This window comes from Macrosteles quadrilineatus, unplaced genomic scaffold (assembly GCF_028750875.1).
Source record: "Macrosteles quadrilineatus isolate MER2022 unplaced genomic scaffold, UCM_ALF_1.0 Scaffold_7__1_contigs__length_78375512, whole genome shotgun sequence".
Classification (NCBI taxonomy): domain Eukaryota; kingdom Metazoa; phylum Arthropoda; class Insecta; order Hemiptera; family Cicadellidae; genus Macrosteles; species Macrosteles quadrilineatus.
Window position 1 is genome coordinate 39,227,559 of NW_026542600.1, and position 20,027 is coordinate 39,247,585.

Below are 20,027 nucleotides of genomic sequence, written 5' to 3' on the forward strand. Positions count from 1 at the left end.
AACTGTTAAAGTGGTGTAAAATCAATCCAATGTACAAAATAGATGATTTTTTTATGTTAAATTCAAAAACAAGGACCTAGATTTTAAATAGTAACCTTTATTTATATATTCTGTTTGACGAAATCTATTGTAATTTTGTAATTACTGAACGATGAATAAATTGTCTATTGTCTATTGTCTATTAAAGAGAAGAAGGTGTTTCTCAAGGTTGCCCCCTCAACGACGCCAAACATCGTTGGTGCCTTCGCTGGGGAAGGGGAAGAGGAGGACCGCAACCCCGATGATGTCATCCTTAAAGTCTATTGAAGGGGTGACGAAGGACACATCTCATAAATATATCACTGATTTCGGGTGCCCACCACTTGACTTTGTGACAATGTCGATGCTATGAATGAACGAATGAATGATTCAATATGTTTATTTTATCCCACGTAATTAGTTACAACATGAATAAATCAAATACATACTTTTTAATTCACAAGAACTACTCTAAACTTCAATTAAAACTAAAAAAAAATTTCAGTAGTATTTAATTTTAGTTCTTTATTGAATCAGCATTCATTCTCAAGAGCTGCCCGCTCGTATGCTGGTTATTCTTAAAGTTTTGTACTTAGTAAAACAAACTAATAATAATTTAATTGATGAAAAATGAAGCTGTAGATTTAAAAAAATATGGCAATTCAGGGCGAATAATTAAGATGATTAAGCATACTTATGAAAAATAATAAATTCAATGTGTTGTCGACGTTGTGGGGCGCCTATTATGTGAGACCTAACGTTTTCAAACATTGAAATAAAAGCTGCACGATCCAAACTTTTATCAACCAAAGGTAGTTAATGCAGGAACTACAAAGATAAATAAAACAACACTCAACACAAGAAAAAGACGGATAACCACAAAAAGTGAACATAGGGGCCTCATGAATTTTAATCAAGGCCGTCACATTTGTGACATTTAGAATAAAAAAAATACTCAACAAAACTGACGTTTACGTTTACATAACCTAAAACAAATACAAATTTTAATCAAAAGTCAAAAGATCTAATTAATTAGTTGATTACATGGTTCAGTATGTTAGTTGTATGTGTCAAGTGTTCTTCCTTATACACACGTTTAGTTCCATATTAATTTATAAATTAGATGCTGATGCCAAATGAAGACAAATTAGATCAAGATAAAATCCCCTATTGATGGATTTCGATTTTACAACGTAGACAACCGATAAACTTTCAACTGTTAATCTATCTCAGCTATCTCCTAAATTTGTGACAATTTGGCTAGCACTGGTTATACGATAAACATTGTTCAAGAAACCCAAACAGCTTACGTTATTTTTGCTAAAGTAACATCGAAGTGGGCCTAGGGGTACCTAGCCAAGCGTAGGCCTATTTTCATTGCACAATTACTGTGATATTTGTTTACTAGGCCTTACCTGAGTTGGAGATTTGAGTTTGAACTAATATGGCAATTTTTGCAACGATAAATTTATATGAAGCAATATTCATCAGCACATTCCAAAAGTAGTAAGTGATCCTTTAAATTAATATGTAGGATATAGGTAAATAACTTCTTAAGCTTAAGTTAGTACAAATTTGTTTTTCCTACAGTCACCCGACAAAGTGGGGCTTCCTTTACTGATTATAGTACACAAAGCTGCTAATTGCTGCATTTACGTAGGCTACCGGAACTTTGGCTCACACTTTTTACTTTGTACTTTTACTTTTTATGCACAGTTTGACTTTGTCGCACAGTTTTTACTTTGTCGCACAGTTTTTACTTTGTCGCACAGTTTTTACTTTGTTGCACACCAGTATTCCAAACAAACAATCACAAAACAGCGTGCTTTTATCATGCATGTAATCTGTGTAGGTACGCATTGAAATATTTTGGCAACACTACAATTACGATCAGCTGGTGCAGCGTTTCCCATTTCATCCAATGTTTGGATTTAACTTAACCTAACCTAAAAACGTGTTGTACAGTGTTTGAAAGACTAATTGTTTATAACTGTAGGAAAAATATAATGTGTAACGCGAGTGCAAAACCTGCCTTTGCTGCACTCGAGAAACTTTCCACACTTGCCTACGGCTTGTGCGTAATCATTTCTCTCGTGTGCAGCCAAGTGCCACTTCGCCCACTAGTTCCACAGTTGTACCCTTTGACGATGTCCAATCGACTGACCATTGTAACGATGTGATTTTTCCTTGACAATGGTATCTACGGGATCATGACACAACCAGCGTTGAAACCTTGGTTAGAGTTATACCGTAACTATTTTTGAACTGGACGAACAAATGTTTCAAAAGTAAATAATCCCTAAACGACTAAAATAAACATTATGATTTAGCAAGATTTTAACCGTACATGATAACATTATTTATTATCATTTATTTGGAGCCGTAAGCTTGATATGTCATGTTCATGGTCCCAGTGCTTCTGCAGAGCACAGGAGAGTAGCACCATAGTAACACGAACTAGCTGGTTACTGTGTTAACACCTACAAAACCTACTTACAGTCTACAAAATTGGTGGAAACATCGATTTCCCATGCCACAAGATCTACAACCACTATTTTGCTATTTTTCTAAGTTTTTTTATTTGATATTTTTTGTAATACGATATTGTTGGATATCAACATTTTGCCATTCTTTGTGGTTGGTTTCACAAATATTTATTTTATTGTTGTTATTATATCACCCAGGCCTATTAGGTGTTATGTATTTATTGTTTATACGTTTATGTTAGCCCTATTATTATTCTCTGGCCGTATTAGAAAATATATTGTTGTATATTCTTTGTTAACGTTCCTACTGAAATGGATGAATAAATAAACTACCAAAGGTCAAGATCGCAGACATTGAAGAAGGCTTCTCACTTCTAACTTCTGACATGTATTTTTTTTGTTTTTGTTGAATGGGTAGATTTTTCTGGAAAACCTAGTAGAGTTGATTTGTGTGAGTTATTATTAGCAACCATAGTTCAATTTTTGATACTGAAGGCACTTTATTCATTTGATGAATTTTTTAATTTTAAAACAAATAATAGATCTTAAAATTCAGAAAATAGTGTAACCTGAAGTAGTGTGATCAAGAGTGTCCTACCAATCATGTTAAATGTAGCCTACTTAGTGTACTGATGCACATTAGCTTGTTTGACACTATTCATGTATATGTATTTATGATTATGAATAAAGATCTTTTGATTGATTGATTGATGTAGGCGTTGTTGCTTTGTAATTAAGAATTAAACTATAAGCATGTATTTACACTATTTTAATGCTTGACTATAGTTTATTGTAGCCTATGTATACTCACATGAATAAACAAGCTGTTGAATCAGTACTAATCTTGATTTATTTACAGTTTTCTAAGCTACGAGTCCTGGTTTTTGAGTGTGGCTAAGGTATCAGACCCAGCCTATGCCATGTCCATTTTATTCCCGGTTGCTGCGTCAGTCAACACTCCCCTAGGAGCAGACATTTTGGTGGTCACTCTTTTTGCAGAATGGCTCAACACAATACTTAAATGGTATGTTAGCTTTCTTGCTTTACATTTAAATCTTAATCATTTGATATCAATCAGACCTCTAAGCAACTTTCAACACATAGCAGGCTTTTAACATTAGTGGATGCTGAGGGTTTAGTTAATCTCTTTCAGGTGTTAACAAAAACCTAGTTCCACAAACAACACTAGATCCTGTTTTGTGGGCAAGATTCTCTTTTACACTTTCACTAACACCTCTTTGCAGACGAGCTTAGGATAAGAATATTGTAAAGTTTAATTATCGTATGGATTTTAATATCGGAAGGAGGATTTCAATATCTACATAAACAGTTCTCATATAAGAAACCTACATCATCTTACAGCATCGGTGATTGACTTGATTTGAACCTAGGTTTTTAGGACAGAATTCCCAGATTTCCTCTAACCACTAGACTAGCTGTTCTCTGACCCATTTATAAATGCCATGTTATATGATTGACAATGTCGTCACGCAGATGCTGTGGGAAACAGAGCACTGAATTTTCGTGTTAAACGTGTTGTAAGAATGCAGCAGGGAACTTGCATTGCTAGCGCATACTCCTATAATACACAGTAGCCTACTACTGAATGCATTGTTGTAGCATCATTCCTTATTTCCACTATGGACACCATCCATTTTGGTTGTTTAGGATTGTTATATATTTTGGAAACACTTTAAGACATGTAGTTTTTAAATGTATCTAAAAGCAATTAATACAAAGCCTACTAATTTCAAATACCTACGTACCTACGAGCGTTCAATAAAACAAGGGTGTTTTGTTTCCCCAGGCATCAGAACCCGAGTCGAAGGATCAATACATGCCAAGTGCACTGCTATGTTGCTTAACCATTTAAAAATAAAAGATTATTTTGTCAAAATTATTTTGTTACCTTACAATATCCTTGTTTGGTGTTGGTAAACTAACTACATGTTTCGTGGCAACTGCCACATCATCAAGTTTATCCTCTTCTCAGGTTCGTCATAAACTTAAAAGACAAAACACAGAACACCCATAAAAATACATTATTTTGACAGACAATTTTAATGTTTAAGAAGCATAAATCATAGAGCCTGTATATAACCAGAGTCTGTGTTTCGTCTGCTGAGGTGTTAGCACAGAAGGTTGCGCTAGCACAATAGACAACAGACAAATTCTTTATTCCCTCAACAATATACACATATTGTAATGGTCATTGTCAAACTTAGATAACAAGGCAACAAATATTAGTTCTGCCAAAGATATATTCAAATACATACACCGCTCAGCACTAATCTAAATTAGACTCTCTGACGACAATGTCGCTGGTATAACCTCAACCTGTACTATGTATGTACAATGCCCCAATGAACCCACTCTATTGAGTCGCTAAAAAATACACAGAGGATTTAGCACTCGTATAACATGGCCCTAACTGTATTGCTTCAGAGAATCTCTTGTTTAAGTCAAACAAATGGGTCATCTCCCATCTTCGTTCATCACTGAATTTTAAAAATGATTGCCATTGAAGGTTGTTGATGGAAGATCGGCCGTTCTGGTGGGTCCGAGAGCAGGGTGCTGCCCTGAGGGCTCCTGAGCTGAGACAGACGCTTGCCACCTGTGAGACGGGCCCCGGGTCTCCCTCAGGACATGTCATGGGCTTTGCTGCCGTCCTGTTTGCTCTTATGCGCTGGGTTACTGCCAACTTTGTGGATAAATGCTCAGATCTTACGTAAGTTTTATGCCAATAGTTTGTTACTCAACTCGATAGTCGAATAATTGCTTTCAATGATTGAACCCACTTGATTCAGCTGAAAAATTAACTCCTTGCCCACCCTTAAAATTAACTAGACAATAAAACCAAAGGAAAAACTAGCATTTATTGTACCTGTGAAATATAGAGCAAGGCTATAATTATGTTCACTAAAAACAGTTGATTTTAGTTTTTTACTTAAATAAATATATTTGCAGTGATAGCAAATATTGTTGGTACTTAATTTATTTCTGTCTGCTTCAGGCATCAGCAGAAGAGACGAAGACGTCAGTTGCTGTGGGTGATTGTATTGGCAGCACTGATGGTTGTGTCCATGTCGAGGATATTTGTAGCAGCTCATTTCCCCCATCAGTGTTTGCTCGGAGCAGTACTTGGTAAAGACTTTGCTAAATTGTAATAGTCAAATGTTTAATTTAGTTAGCCTGGGGATACGGAATACTACCCTTCGGAAAACCATCCCCCCCAGATGCAACGTGAGATCACGATCTCTGCCAACTAACCAATATTGGAACCTTGTCTGTGACTGGAACACTACCCCCCTAGGAAAATGTGATCCTATATATTAAAGTTAATTCCATACGTAATAATTATCGTAAACAGAATTTTTAAACGTTACAGCAAGTTTGTTTAGTTAGTTTAGGGTAGTTTAGAACAGTTTGACAACAAAATTTGAGTGTCCGTGACTGGAAACCTGCCCCCCAATATCTGACGTCAACATGACGTAGGAACCTGTTTGGGGGGGGGGGTATTTGTCCGGGGGGCAGTCTTCTGGCGACTTGTTAGCCCGTTAGGTTGCCAGATAGACCTACGCTTTGCCAATAGGTTTAACGGTTCAAATAAGTATCGTATGCTAACTAATTTAGCAATCGTTATGTGTGCTGAAAGTGCTGGTGGAATGATGATTTTGGTTTGAAAGTAAATTATTATGAGGCAAATTGTTTAGTCTATTGTACGCCAACCAAACAAAAGTAAAATAGTGGGCGACGTGCTTCAATGAACTAAGCGAAACATGTGTACATTATTTATCATAAAGCTGTTGGAGTTCAATAATTATATTTGTAGTGTACAGGTTTATTGAGGAATTCAGCGTGTTTTAGTAGGTAAGTTAGTTTCAAAGCTGCAAACGATGTGCTTAGTCTGTAGAAAATCATCGGTGATATCTCAACTAAGATCGAACTAAGTAAATTCGACACCATCCATTCCCCACGATTTTCAGAACTCATGTAAAAAAGGTTTTTGCCTCCATACATTCACTGAAAAGAAATCTTGTCACACGATACTAATTTAGGTCAAATCACTGGTATCCCAAGGTATTTCCTGAATCTAGAATTTTTCCTTAACCACATTGCGTACCGGTATATCTCATCATGTCACCAACTTTATGATAAAGCTTTTGTTGTTAAATTTCGTTGTCATGAAGATATTTATTAGATTCATTTTATCTATTTGTAATTTTTGTCTCATTACATGTCGATTAGGTTAAGTAAAAGATAGACTTTGCCTTCTGAAATAAAGATATTTCATTTAATTTGGACATTATGCCCATTTCTTGGAATTATAGTAGGTGTGACGTAATTTTCCTGAGGGCAAAAAGTGGGAAATTACACCACCTGTACGATAAACGAAGTCCCAGGAATCGCACGAGTCGGGTTGCGGGGATATTCCCAGGAGTCGATACGTCGATAGTGATTAGGATAGCCTAAATTTGATAGCTTGTATACTTACTTGTATACTTGAAATCTTCATCTTTGACAGAACCAGTCTGATAGATTGCGTTATATTTATTAATGATAAAAATAAAGACTATGTACATTATTTACAGTAATTATACTGAGTCACTAAACTTAACTTGGCCGTTTACTTAGCCTTGGTTATCGAAGCTCGGGATGAACGTAGCAGGTTACTAGACACCACACTTATAATCACCACTCTAGTCAGGGAAGCTTGTGGGGAATTGATAATTTTAACGGGACTCTGTGGGCAATAATTACTTGACACTCTACTAGCTACTTAACTAGACAACCAGCATACTAAGTAGTCACCCCGCTTACCTACGGAGTTAGGGTTAACCTGAAACAGACAAAGGTTAGCTTGAGATAGGCCTAGCCTAGCCTAAGTCCCACAGAGTCTGAATTTACAAAACAAAAAAAAACACAAGGTGGCCCAAGTTGTCCAGGTGAGAAACGAAACGAGAAAAACTGAAACTAAAAATAAAACTGCTCCTTGAGCCTAAAAACGAAAATTAAAACTTCTTATTTCTCACGTGGTGAACTTTAGCAAACTTCGGCAAAAGTTATCCAGCAGAAACCTGTCTGCTGGAACAAACTTAGGGTCTTTCAGGGAACTTTTAAACAGAGTGCAAACTTAAAAGAAAGTCCCACAGTAAATTTCAAGACGTTAACTTAGTAGAATGAATCACCAACTTTGACTTCCCTACTCGTTTAGGTAGCTGGTTAAAATATCGTATGACTAAGTCAGTGAAGCAATCCTAGCCTTCCAGTTTCCGCCAAGTTTTGCGGAAACAAAACTGGCGGATAAATATTCAAAAACTTAAGTTGTTTCTTACACAACTCACCAATCGATGAACAAAGTATACAAGGACATACAAGCTTTCAGAACTTGCGAAACACACTTTTACACGAATTTAACCAATGACGAAGAACGGGTCAAATGAAAAAAATTCAAGACAAAGTCACGAAAAGCCGGGATGAGAGTGACAATTCTCCACTCTTCTCAGTTCACCTCCCTCCCAAATCGAGACGAAGGTTAAATCGCTCACTGATTGGCCAGCAGAACCGAAGTCAGCTGAGACCTGTGCCGGCGAAGGCAGGCGCATGACAGCTTCAAAAAGCTTTACAGTCGCGTAACACTCAGAAAGTGGCTCCGCCGCCTTTTTTTCTCGTGTAGCCCATCCTCAGACTCAGTCGAACAACCAAGCAACCAATTGACACTGACGTCGTCTGCGGTCTTGGATTTAGACGTTAGGTATGATGTCAGTTTAGTGTTGCGACTAGGCTTCTCCAACAGCCAACATCTGGCTGTTTAAGTTTTGTGGTTTAACCGTTATTTTACCCCTCTACACATTTAGCCCGTTACATAGGTAATCATTCAATAAACACACAGGTATATTCCTTAACTTTTTGTAATTTGTCAGTCAATATATTTTCTGTGTTATAGCTCATCTTTTTCTTTCCTAGCAAAAATCTTATATATTCCTTTCATGGGTACCATTTAATGCGACGGCGCTGGAAGCGTACTACCTCGATCGGATGACAGTGGCTTGGTGGGATGGCGTGCGTTAGGCCTAGTCGTGGCAAAGAGTGAATGTGTGTGTATGCGTATATTAGGGACAAAGATTTATAACTTAAGTTTTTACTTATTATTTTGTTTATAGTTTAAAAAGTTTTATAAAATGTATTGTTTAGTTTATATTTAGTACAAGAGGTTAACTGTAAGAAACGACCATATGGCTCTAATGTTTGCCTCAATAAAAAAGTATTTTCATTTCATTTCATTTACTTACATAAGCCTACTAGACCTACCAAATATATCTGTTACTATAGGACTGGCTCTCGGGTATGTGTTGACGGATCGAGGCAAGTGGTCCTTCAGGGAGAAGTGGCGAGGAGCCTCTAGATACAAGCTGTTTGTAGTGTCTCTGACTCTCATCTGCATATCTGTTGGTGCCTATTTGATACAACTGGCCCTAGGTAAGTAACACCATGTATGCAGATTTAGGTAATAATTGTGTTACACCTACCTGTCTTATTGAACTCAGAACTCTGTATTTGTCTGGAAATATTTACACAAATACATTGGCACGTCAGCAATTACATCAATGTGGAGACAGTTTCTTATTTATGGTACAGTATATACAAAGCAACATGTCAAAATAACCGGCAGTCTAGGTTGCAGGCATACATTCATTAACATGGTAAATATTAATAGTCTTATTTCTAAAACATTTTTCATGGAGGTCTTGTACCATTTTTGGTAGTTTATTATAAAATTTACAGGAGTTTATAAATTTATAAGTACGGAGGAGTATGTTCTCTGCAGCCTATGCATAGAAAAGTATATTTATTAGATTCATTTTATCTATTTGTAATTTTTACAAATAATTAAGATTTGTATATTTAAGAGATGTTTGGAGCGAGTCTCATATATGTGTACTGCTTGTGGTACATTAATGAGATCCAAATTTGCCATCATATAAATAGAGATAAATATACAAACAAACCACAGAAAGTATTTTGAGGTCCTTAAAAATAGACCTACAATGTTTATATTTCCCCACACAGTCAATAACACTCAGAGCACATTTTTTGAATTATTAAAATGTATAATGTGCGGGGAGCAGCCCCATACCATGAGACCATGTCTCATACGAGATTCAAAGAGGCTAAAGTATGCCTACCTAATACCGCCCTTGTCGAGTGTACTACAGAGTCTGAAACACTTGAGGAGTGTTGGTTGTTTGTTGACATTGAGAAAGTTTTCAAATACACAGTTCAAACTGGACTAAAAACTGAAAAATTAATCTCTCTTTGGAAGAGTTTTACCTTTTGTTAAAATCTGGCTTGTGGTGTGACTGCGACTAATTGTATTTTTACATTATTAATTATTTTACAAGTTTCACTACCATTGATGAAATATCATGTAGGAATTGATAACCCAGCGGCCCAACTAGGACCTCCAGAAATGAACATATTTTTTAATATAAGTATATAAATTTTAACTTTTTTTATCTCTTATACAATCTGTATAAAATGAACCAAATGAAAATAAATTTCAAATTTCCAAATAATGTTGCAGGCATAGACCCTCAATGGTCCGTGAGATTGGCATTCAAGTGGTGTCGCAATCCAGAGTTTGTCCATGTGGTTACTACTCCAATATTCTCATTGGTGCGTGTGTGTGGTGCATCCCTGGGATTGGCTATGGCTTCACCAATAACTCTCAGGTAACGGCTGTTTTCACACTAGCCGACACGACACCGACCCGATTTTGATGCCGACCTGATAAAATCGGAATTGCTTTCACATGTAAGGACGAAAGTCGGTGGCAGGAAAGCGACGAAGCTGCATTATGATTTGTAGAGATGGCTGAATATAACAGATGATTTTATTTATTGTATTTGTTGTTTGAGATATAAGAGATGGAAATGTAGGATTTTTTGGGTTCACCCGATCATTAAAGTCTTGGTCTCAACTAATTCTATCAGAGTTACTATGTCATACTTAGACATACTCGTGCTTAAACACTTGACTAGGACAGCAGATAACTCACTAAACCACTAACACACTGTAATACAATTTAGGGCGGGTATAAAAATGTAAAAATAATGCAACACGAGACACCGCAGGTTTTACGCACTCAAGCGATTAACACACTTATGTAGGAGATTTCATAAGAAGATTTCCCATATTGAATTATCATTAATTAAAGACTGTTATATAGCAGATATCTACTTGTAAATTCAGAAAAGTCCAATTCTGTATCATTTTCAACAAAACAAAATAAAGCCTACAATATTTGTTGATAATCGAGTATTGAACCAATTAGACCACACCAAATTTTAGGTTTAATCATAGATGAAAATCTGGCATGGGATAATCATATTAACAATCTTATTAGAATAACATCCAGCAGCCTTTACGCATTGAGAAAAATTGCTACATCATGTAATATTGAAACGTTAAAAGCAGTCTATTATGCATTAATTCATTCACATATTGCCTATGGTATTTGTGTCTATGGATCTACCACAAAAAAAAAAAAAACATGGACAGAGTTTTGCTCCAGCAAAAAAGGGCATTGATTATAATGTTAAATTTAAGATCAATAGCATCAGTAAGGCAAGTCTTATGTATGTACGTAAAATATTCACAGTCTACAGTCTTTTCATTTATGAGTCAATTAAATTTGTTTTGATGAGTGATAAAATTGCAACAGGTATATTCATAAATATAACACAGATCACACCGATTGGTAGAGCAGTACAATTTGGAATTTTATAAGAAAAAAAACTAGTTATTATTAGGAAACAAATTTTTACACCACCTTCCAGAAATTTTAAAATTAGAGAAGAATCCAAATCAATTTTTAAAATCATTAAAACGATTTTTAATTTAATCAGAATTTTACTTCTTTTAAGATTTTTTTTGTAATTGAAAATCACTTTAAAACAAAAACATTATCTCCATTGATTGTTTTATGTTTGTTTTATGTTACTTTAATTTGCATTTGATGTATTAATCAGCTGAGCTTATTGTATAGAGAAAGGAAAATCAATTTGAAGGTCATTGATTTTTATATATTTTCTGTATATAACTCCGTAAAATCACTAGTTTTAGCAATCTAGATAAGAAAACTTATGTTGACGCAATTTCATGTACCAATCTGTTCATTTTATGTAATAAAGATAATGAAATTAAATGATAGGGACGATATCAAACCGACAGTAGTGGGGGAACCGAGTCGGCCCCGACATAATCGTCTAGTGTGAAAGCGCTCCGTAATATTACATACTTTGTTTCAACCAATGTTGTCGGGCCGACATTGTGCCGATATGTTGGCGTGGTGTCGGCTAGTGTGAAAACGGCCAATAGATAACACCACTTAACGGGCGTAGACTAGAGGCATTCTAGATTCTGGCCGCCTTCGAGGATCTCCTCTTCTGGACGCCGATTTCCTTCTAGCATATCTTTTTGTTGATTCTGACTAGCTTCAGTTTACAGGTGTGACTTAAATGATTCACTTCAGGTTCTAGTGGTGAAATATGCCATTTGGTTTTAGTTATGATATGCGATCAATTTTAATTTCTGATTTCACCTAAATTATTAAAACTGTGTCTATTTCCTTCTCAGAAATCAAATTACAGCATAGCCCTTGATTCTTGTTGTTGGTATTTTATGTTTGCAGGAGTGATCTAAAGTTCTACCCCGTCCTTGGTGTGACTATGGTCACTATGATGGTCATATCCTTGCAGATGCTCAAAGATTTGATCCCCACTGCAAACGCTGTCATGTTCTACGTCTGCCAATTCTTCCTCCATGCTACTCTTCCATTTCTTCTTCTATTCATCGTCCCAGTTATCGCTTCACTTTACAAAGTCAAGGAGGAATAAGTCTGTCATACAATGATGTGATAATTTCTAGTCTCCACCAAAGTTCTTTAGAAATTTTATATCATAAGTGATTTTTGTAACATAAGCAATATTTACTATGAATGTGTTTTAAACTGTTGAGAAAGTGCAGATTCTGTTTCAAAATGGATGGCGTTACCAAAATGTAAGGTTGTCTGTCATGAAGTATGGTATAAATCTAGTCAACTGCAAAATGAATCGATACCTAAAATGTAGTATAAATTAAGAAAAGATAATAACAAACCCAAAGTACTTTAATCATATTTGAGTGACTGTATTTATTTGGAACCTGATTATTTAAAATTCATTGTGTAGCCCCTAAACTGTTGATTAGACTAATATTTAAGGTACATACCTTTACGTCCACAGTTCATAAATGTATGGTCAAACCCACTACATGTTTCGCCTATACATAGGCATTGTCAAGTGGCCCTTTAAGAACATGGACGAAATACAATAGACGAAACGTTCTTGAAGGACCACTTGACAATGCCTATGTATAGGTGAAACATGTAGTGGGTTTGACCATACAAGTATGAACTGTGGACGTAATGGTATGTACCTTAAATATTAACCTGATTATTTGTTGCATTGTTGTATTAATTTTAGTTCTACTAAAATTAATACAGATTGGTGCTACTACTATTCTTAATGAATGTGTAAATAAAGATTAATTTTCTATTGTCTATTGTCTATAGTTCCATATTTTGGCATATAGAAGGAAATATAGAAAGAGAAAGACTCAAAAGGAAACAATTTTATTGTGATTTATGTTGATTAAGTTAGCAGCTGTAATTTACCAAAATTGAGTTGCATTTAATGAAAATAAATTAGTAGGCCCTAAGTGTTTTTAATACAGTATAGCTAAAACTTTTTGAAAATGTCCCTCTAGGAAAATAGCTAACTAGTCATAATTTTAAGACTTAGATCTGGGACCACTGTACTTCATAATTTAGGTTATAATTTTGACATGTTGGGTTTACTCATAATAAGGTAAAATGCTCACGTGAACAGTGTTTGGACTTTTTAACATAGTCTTTCTTAAAAACCAAAGAACATTAATGTGACAATAAAAAAGTGTAATTCAATGCTAGTTAAGGAGCACCAATGAACTAGGAATAAAATTCCTTCTTTCTTTTCGACTAATGAATCTATATGTACGGTCCCAGATAAAATCAATCAGCATTTCCATTAATTGTGTAACAATCTAAATTTTTGAATCCAACGTAAAAATAAAGAATGTGTCAAGGATGAAGTTGAATTGATTGTGAATACATTTTTACTAGGCGTTTTGGAGTAACATTTTAACTCCTCTAATTTAGGAGACAATAAACGCCTATTTTATTCAATGACCATGAATAGCTGATTGGTTTAAAATAACTAGAACACCAATGTCTTTATCTTTATCAAAGGTTATGTGCCAAAGATAATTAATATGAATAATAATCCATTTTGAAACTGTCTGCAGTCAAAGAGCAAATGGTACTGTATTTTAAAATATATTTAAAAGCTTTGCAGCATTTTATATAATATAGCATATTTTCTCAATGATATATAATATATTTTATGATACAGGGTTTCCACAGATCTAGAAAGTCAGGAGAAATCTCCTAAAATTATATAACGTCAGGGAGGTTAATACAAAAAAGAACGTGAGTGCGCTAATGTGTTTGGAAAGTCTTTATGTCGAAGTAAAAAATTACTTAATTATTAATTTTATCATTCAATTTAAACAAACGGCTTTTTTTTTTTAGTTAAATTTCTTTTGTCCTTTTCTAAGAGTTAACCAATCACCTACAAACACAATGCATTGGTCATGTGCGTTGGCTTTTGTGTCAATTGTAATTTTTTTATTTATTGTGATATTTTCTAGATTTCTGTATGAAGAAGCGATCATATTATTACCTGAATTAATAATCGTTATTAATGACTGTCAAAAAACATAACACAGGAGACATGAGGATGGCTAAGGGCCCAGCTGTTCCTGATCCTTAGGCTTTAAACATATGGTTCTGGCAAACTAAGCTGATCTTTTTGTCAACTATTAATTTCAAACACTTACAAAACAGAAATGTGTATCAACAAACTTGCTGAAAGAGCCAGAAATTATTAGTTTGTCTGCAGCACCCAGATAAACTTTTTAACGGTTAGAAATATACTTTGTCCTTATTACAACGTTTCCTTGGTCTGGTCCAAGTCTGTCACTTAGTCAACAAAGCTATCAAATCAAAATCTTGATATATGAGTTCTCACGCCATTCCACACTCGCTTTGCGTTCATATTCATCTCAAAATGTGCACTCAAGGATTAATTGATATGGAGGTCGCATTTTTCAATTAAATGTAGATAATGTTGACCGTAATAAATATGATGTAGGCTATAAATAAAATCACAGGGTGACAAATCCATTACGTTCAGGGTTTTTTTTAAGTTTAGAAATACCAAAAGTTAAACTACTGTGGAAACCCTGTATTTACCAAATAGTAGTACAATAACTCAACTCAACACCAGCTTCATTGTAGGTTTTATTAGAATTAATTGTTCTCCGATTCTTCAATATTGCAGATTGACCATGTAACCTCTTCAAATTTTAGTTTTGAATTATATATTCTATGCTTAATGAAAACCACTTCACTATTTCAGCAGAGGTTGTTCACTATAGTGAGTCGTATATACAATTTTTTCTTATAAGCTCATTCCCCACAAAAACAAGCTGCAAGCTTACAAGTTAATCAGCAATTTTTAGATATAGTAGCTATACTCTTCATAACACTACATAATATAAATACAGTAAACCACATGAAAATTGATAGATGTTGCAATAGCTGTTAGTTACTCATACTGTTTATGTAGAAATTCAGCAACAATTCATCATATCTCATCATCAGACCATTTTATGGTCTACGCCAAATGTAAAACTAAATGTTTAGTTGTAGCATTATATTGCATCCTATGCATTATATTTTATGCACTTTTCTCTTTCTGTATTGTGGACTTCATTGACATTAGACACATCTAAAAGCACATTTTCTCTTTTGTTCTCAAAAACTGATATGGTTTAAGTGGGGCTATAAAATGATAATGCACTGTACATCAGATGCTTTTTGTTTGTCTGGATTGCTTTTATTTTCTGACCGTGGCTTGATCCAATAAAGAAAATTAAAGAAGTGTAATGATTAGAGTAGATGGATTTTAAAAGGGTGTCATCGATATTTCAAATTTTTTAATTATTGCACTATCTTAACGATTTGATTGCATTAATGTGACTTTTTTGTATTGTTTTTTTTTAGCTTGGCTATAATTTGAGTGTTTGAAAAAAACAAGAAAAATGTATATAATTTATATAATACCAAGACATTATATAAACTCTCCATTATCAAAAATATTCTTCATATTAATTAACATTCCTAAGTCTGTTAGTTTAATTCATCAATAAGTATTAATGGTTTTAGAAAATTTGTCAAGCTAAAAAAACTACATAAATCATAATATGTGCCCTGATGACATTTCAAAACTGTGAACTCATTGTCTTTAATTACAAAGTGGATAAGGAGTGGTGGTAAAATCATTTACCAATAAATGATTATGTGTTTATGAATGTAGACAATATATCAATCTAGAATGTTGCACACTACATGCACCGAGCTAAACGTGGCAACTGTTGGCAAATAATGTTACCTATCATAAAATTTAGTCAGTTAGTGGAAAAGTGGTTGTAAATCGGTTTGGTTGACATTGATTTGATGTAAAACAAGTCTGAGCTTTCAGTAAATGATACAAACCTAACATGAATTATTGGAAACAAGTTTTCTATAATAAGGTTTTCATGGAAAGTAATTTTTCCGCCCATGAATGTGATTGATTTTCTTGTCGTATGTGTTTTGTGAATTAGTAAGAAGAATTAGTAGTCCAAGACTGACATTTGATTATTTCATGGTGCTTTTCGAGTGATAATTTCTGCTGTGGACTAATTCCATCCTATTTTATACGGTTTTCTTATTCCATCCTGTTTTATACAGAGTGTGATTTTGTGTCGCGTAAGTTCATTTGCTGCCTATATATTTACATCACTAGTTACCAGTTATGGGAATACAATTTGTGACCATAAATTTAACGAAATGTAACATACCTGCATCACTAAATAGTTTATAATCACACAAACTATTAATAGTAAGTTTAACTATAATAAGCTGTATGTCATTGAGACTAATTTTGATAAGCAAGCTATATTTTATTGAGTTTAATATAGTATTAGTACATAAGAAATGTATTCAAGCTTATTCATCCAAGAAGTTTTGTGTTGTTTTGAAGTAAAGAACGTCATAAAAGATGTTTTTCTTGTTAATATTCCTGGTTCCTTTAGGATATAAATATGGGCTATGTGAGTTTGTTCAAGTCTATTTTTAACTGACAAAAGCATTTATAGTTGTGAGCTGCTTGTGAGGTCATAGTTCTCATGTTTTAAATTTATCTTTAATTGTTTGAACTGTACCGGTAAATAACAAGTGATCTTTAACTGTCATGTTTGCTAATGTGTTGTATAAGAGCATTCAAGATAGAGACATTGATACCGTCACTGGGTAAATAACAGTAATTTACCCAACAATACATTAAAACAAAAAGGTATTCATCCTAAAAAAAATATATTTTTGAATTAACTGTATTGTTTAGGAAAACAAAATTTGGACATCATTTTGTAAACCAAGTCGCTGATTAGGTTAAATGAAGATAGAGGTTGGAAACATAGTTTTTTAAGAATAAAGACAACTAACAATAGTGAAAAATATTTTTATTAGCTCTGAAAGCTAACAGATAACATATTAACTAATATTTGGTGAAATTATTCTTTTTTTGTAGCAATTTATTTTCCAGAAAACCAAGATTGAGAAAAGCACATTAAACATTACAATAAATACATAAAAGAACAAACACTTGATAACACATCGAAAGCCACTTGAAAAGTCAGGATAATACATTCCAATTTGTTGTAATCAAATTAAACACTGAGAAATATTACTGACAAATAACATTTTAGCATTTTCTGAAACATATTTTATGTGTTTACAAAGTCGATTTTGCTTTCGGTGATTCAAGCGATGAAACAATCATGGTTTTAACAAAAACTAAGTACGATGCGTATGAACCTATAAAGCTACATCTCTTAGCACAAACTTTCTTAAAGCACAATTTTGTAACATAATAACTTCCATCGAACACAGAGTTGTAGCAAAGAGATTAGAGAAGGATTTACCAGACTGTAAAGAACTATGAAGAACAAAGCCTGCTTTTCATCACTCTCTCAAGTATTGTTTTTAAATTAATACAATCTCAGAAATATTCTTGTTCTGTGAATTTATTGCATTTAGTCTTGGACATTTCAATGATATTTCTTCTCTTAAATGATTATTAAATGATTAAATGATTTACTTATGTATAATTAACACACAAACAAATGACTTTTGTCTTTTTAGTTCCAAACAACCAACGTGTAGTGGCCAAACACATAAAAAGAAACAAATCAAAGCTGCTGCTCACAATTTTTGAAAAATCACCATATGTAGTCAGCGTAAATATTCAAGCTAAAAGAAATTTCTAATTTATAAATGATGAACTAATAAATAATAAATGTAAACAAACAGAATTATAATAAATACAGAATGTTGTGGCTATACAGTAACATCATATGCCCAAGTTTAACGTAAAAGGGTTTAAATAACAATATACATTTCTTGATTGAGAGCAAGCAGTTTTGATTTATTTTGTGTTTGTCTCTTTGGACATTAAATATGTCTTTATTATACCGATTATGTCATGATCAGTTTTACTGAATTGGCCACTTATATTTCCAACATTTAGCTTTTTGTATTGGTATACATGAAAATATAAAATGCCATAATATCCTGCAATAATATGTTTTACTATCTAACTGAAAGATTTTGGCCTTCAAAATACATATTGCATGCCGAAAAGACAAATTTCATAGGTTTGTCTGGAAACAAAAATTATAGTAGTCAGCATCAGCAATTGGGATGGTTGTAACTTTACTTCAAATTACAGGCTGTAATAATTTTGATAGGCGTGAGAAAAACCAAAATTGGGACTGTAGAAGATTGAGTAATAATTACTCAAACTGTATTTCAATAATTGAAATACTTACTGAGGATGCAAAAGAAAGAAATATTGAACAAGTAACTAAAATTACAAATAAAGACTAAATGATTGCAGAATATTTTGGCAAAACAACAATTTTCAAACGACAAAGCTTGAATTAGCCAGTTACAATATTTAGAACTATTTAAATACAACTCCACATTTTACTTAACAACTCGATTGTACTTAAGGAATATAAAAACAAGTCGCTATGGACTATATAATAATAACTCAGCAAATCAACAGTTACTATGGACAATAAACATTTACTCCCGATCTGAGATTATCACCGACTTCGGAAATCCCAGTTAATTAAAGCCTCAGTGACATGACAGTGGAAATTTGCAAATATGCAATGAAGAAAAATCCCAAAAAACAAGAATGAACTGTCATGACAATGGAAAAAAGCTGTGACAGTTTGGAAATGTGCTACAGTCCACCCCTGAGATCACTAGCGTTTTGTTTGAACAAAAGATGATGTAGCGATCATCCGAATACCAAATAAACATATATATTTATATATATATATATATAAACATCATTAACTAGGACAAACAATAAATGCAACACACGGATGTGTATGTGTGACTACAGCAGGAATATGACTAGGTCCATCGCGAATACGGACAGACAATAACTTACAAAACAACAAACTAATACTCTAAACTATATATGTATAATATATATATATATATATCCGTATTTTATATATATATATTTATAAAAAATATAAAAAAATCTCTAGAACAAATGGGTCAGTACACAGAAATCTGATTGACACGTTCTATATTATACACATCATTAACACAGAATGTGAACGTTTAAAGAAACTTGACACCGTCCCATTGCACACTTATAGAGATGCGTAAAGATTTAAAGGTAAGATACAAAATACACAAACTCGGCAAAACCGCCATAACAGATTGCCGCACTTCAGTCAATAATGTCCATTTCATTTATAATACTGCGAACGTAAAACAAACTGATATACATTAATGCCCATTAAGGTGAGGGCTTTTGATTCGTTAGTTCTGTCCATCTTGTTTCGAAAAATAAGCGCATGTTATGTCCAGCTTTACCGACAGGTGAATCATCTTCATTGAATGTTTCACAATTGTTGAAAATAAGGCGGACATCTGAACAGAACTCTTCTCGAGACTTGTATCTGAAACATTGAAACAATGATTAAGTCACACAATGCAATGTTACAGGCTTGAACACATGATCTGCTCAAAAGGACACTTATGCTCATGTATTGTTATGGAGGGGAAAGGAAGTATACACAACTAGCTCACCTCCCAGCTAGCTTTAAAGAGTCCCAGGAGATCAATAGAACACATAAAAAGTACACATTAAACCATTCTACCTTCTACCTCTGAAGAAATATCAGTTTAATGTGTAATTTTTATGTGTTCTATTGACCTAATGGGACTCTTTATTCAGGTGGGTTAGTTGT

General features: G+C 33.8%; 2 protein-coding genes across 10 annotated transcripts in view; one reads left to right on the plus strand and one right to left on the minus strand.

Annotated features, from left to right (window-relative positions):
- The first annotated feature begins 1,016 nt into the window (after positions 1 to 1,016).
- Positions 1,017 to 20,027, plus strand: part of LOC128998326 (glucose-6-phosphatase 3) — a 30,667-nt gene continuing 11,656 nt past the window's right edge. Inside the window, exons 1-7 of one of the 2 annotated variants that reach the window (XR_008491192.1) lie at positions 1,017 to 1,524; positions 3,364 to 3,528; positions 5,032 to 5,232; positions 5,518 to 5,648; positions 8,838 to 8,984; positions 10,090 to 10,237; positions 12,199 to 13,903. Coding sequence is in view for 1 of the 2 variants with exons in the window: in XM_054424429.1 (XP_054280404.1) it covers positions 1,463 to 1,524; positions 3,364 to 3,528; positions 5,032 to 5,232; positions 5,518 to 5,648; positions 8,838 to 8,984; positions 10,090 to 10,237; positions 12,199 to 12,403 (1,059 nt within the window). In the remaining variant the exon portion in view is untranslated. Of the gene's footprint in view, positions 1,525 to 3,363; positions 3,529 to 5,031; positions 5,233 to 5,517; positions 5,649 to 8,837; positions 8,985 to 10,089; positions 10,238 to 12,198; positions 16,752 to 20,027 lie in introns of those variants that run through there. The other variant, XM_054424429.1, reaches the window with a different exon arrangement.
- LOC128998324 (bromodomain adjacent to zinc finger domain protein 2A) overlaps positions 17,194 to 20,027 on the minus strand; it is a 120,567-nt gene continuing 117,733 nt past the window's right edge. For all 8 annotated transcript variants that reach the window (XM_054424426.1, XM_054424424.1, XM_054424425.1 and 5 more), the window contains one exon: positions 17,194 to 19,736. In XM_054424426.1, coding sequence (XP_054280401.1) covers positions 19,574 to 19,736 — 163 coding nt within the window. In that variant the 3' untranslated portion in view covers positions 17,194 to 19,573. The remainder of the gene's footprint in view (positions 19,737 to 20,027) is intronic.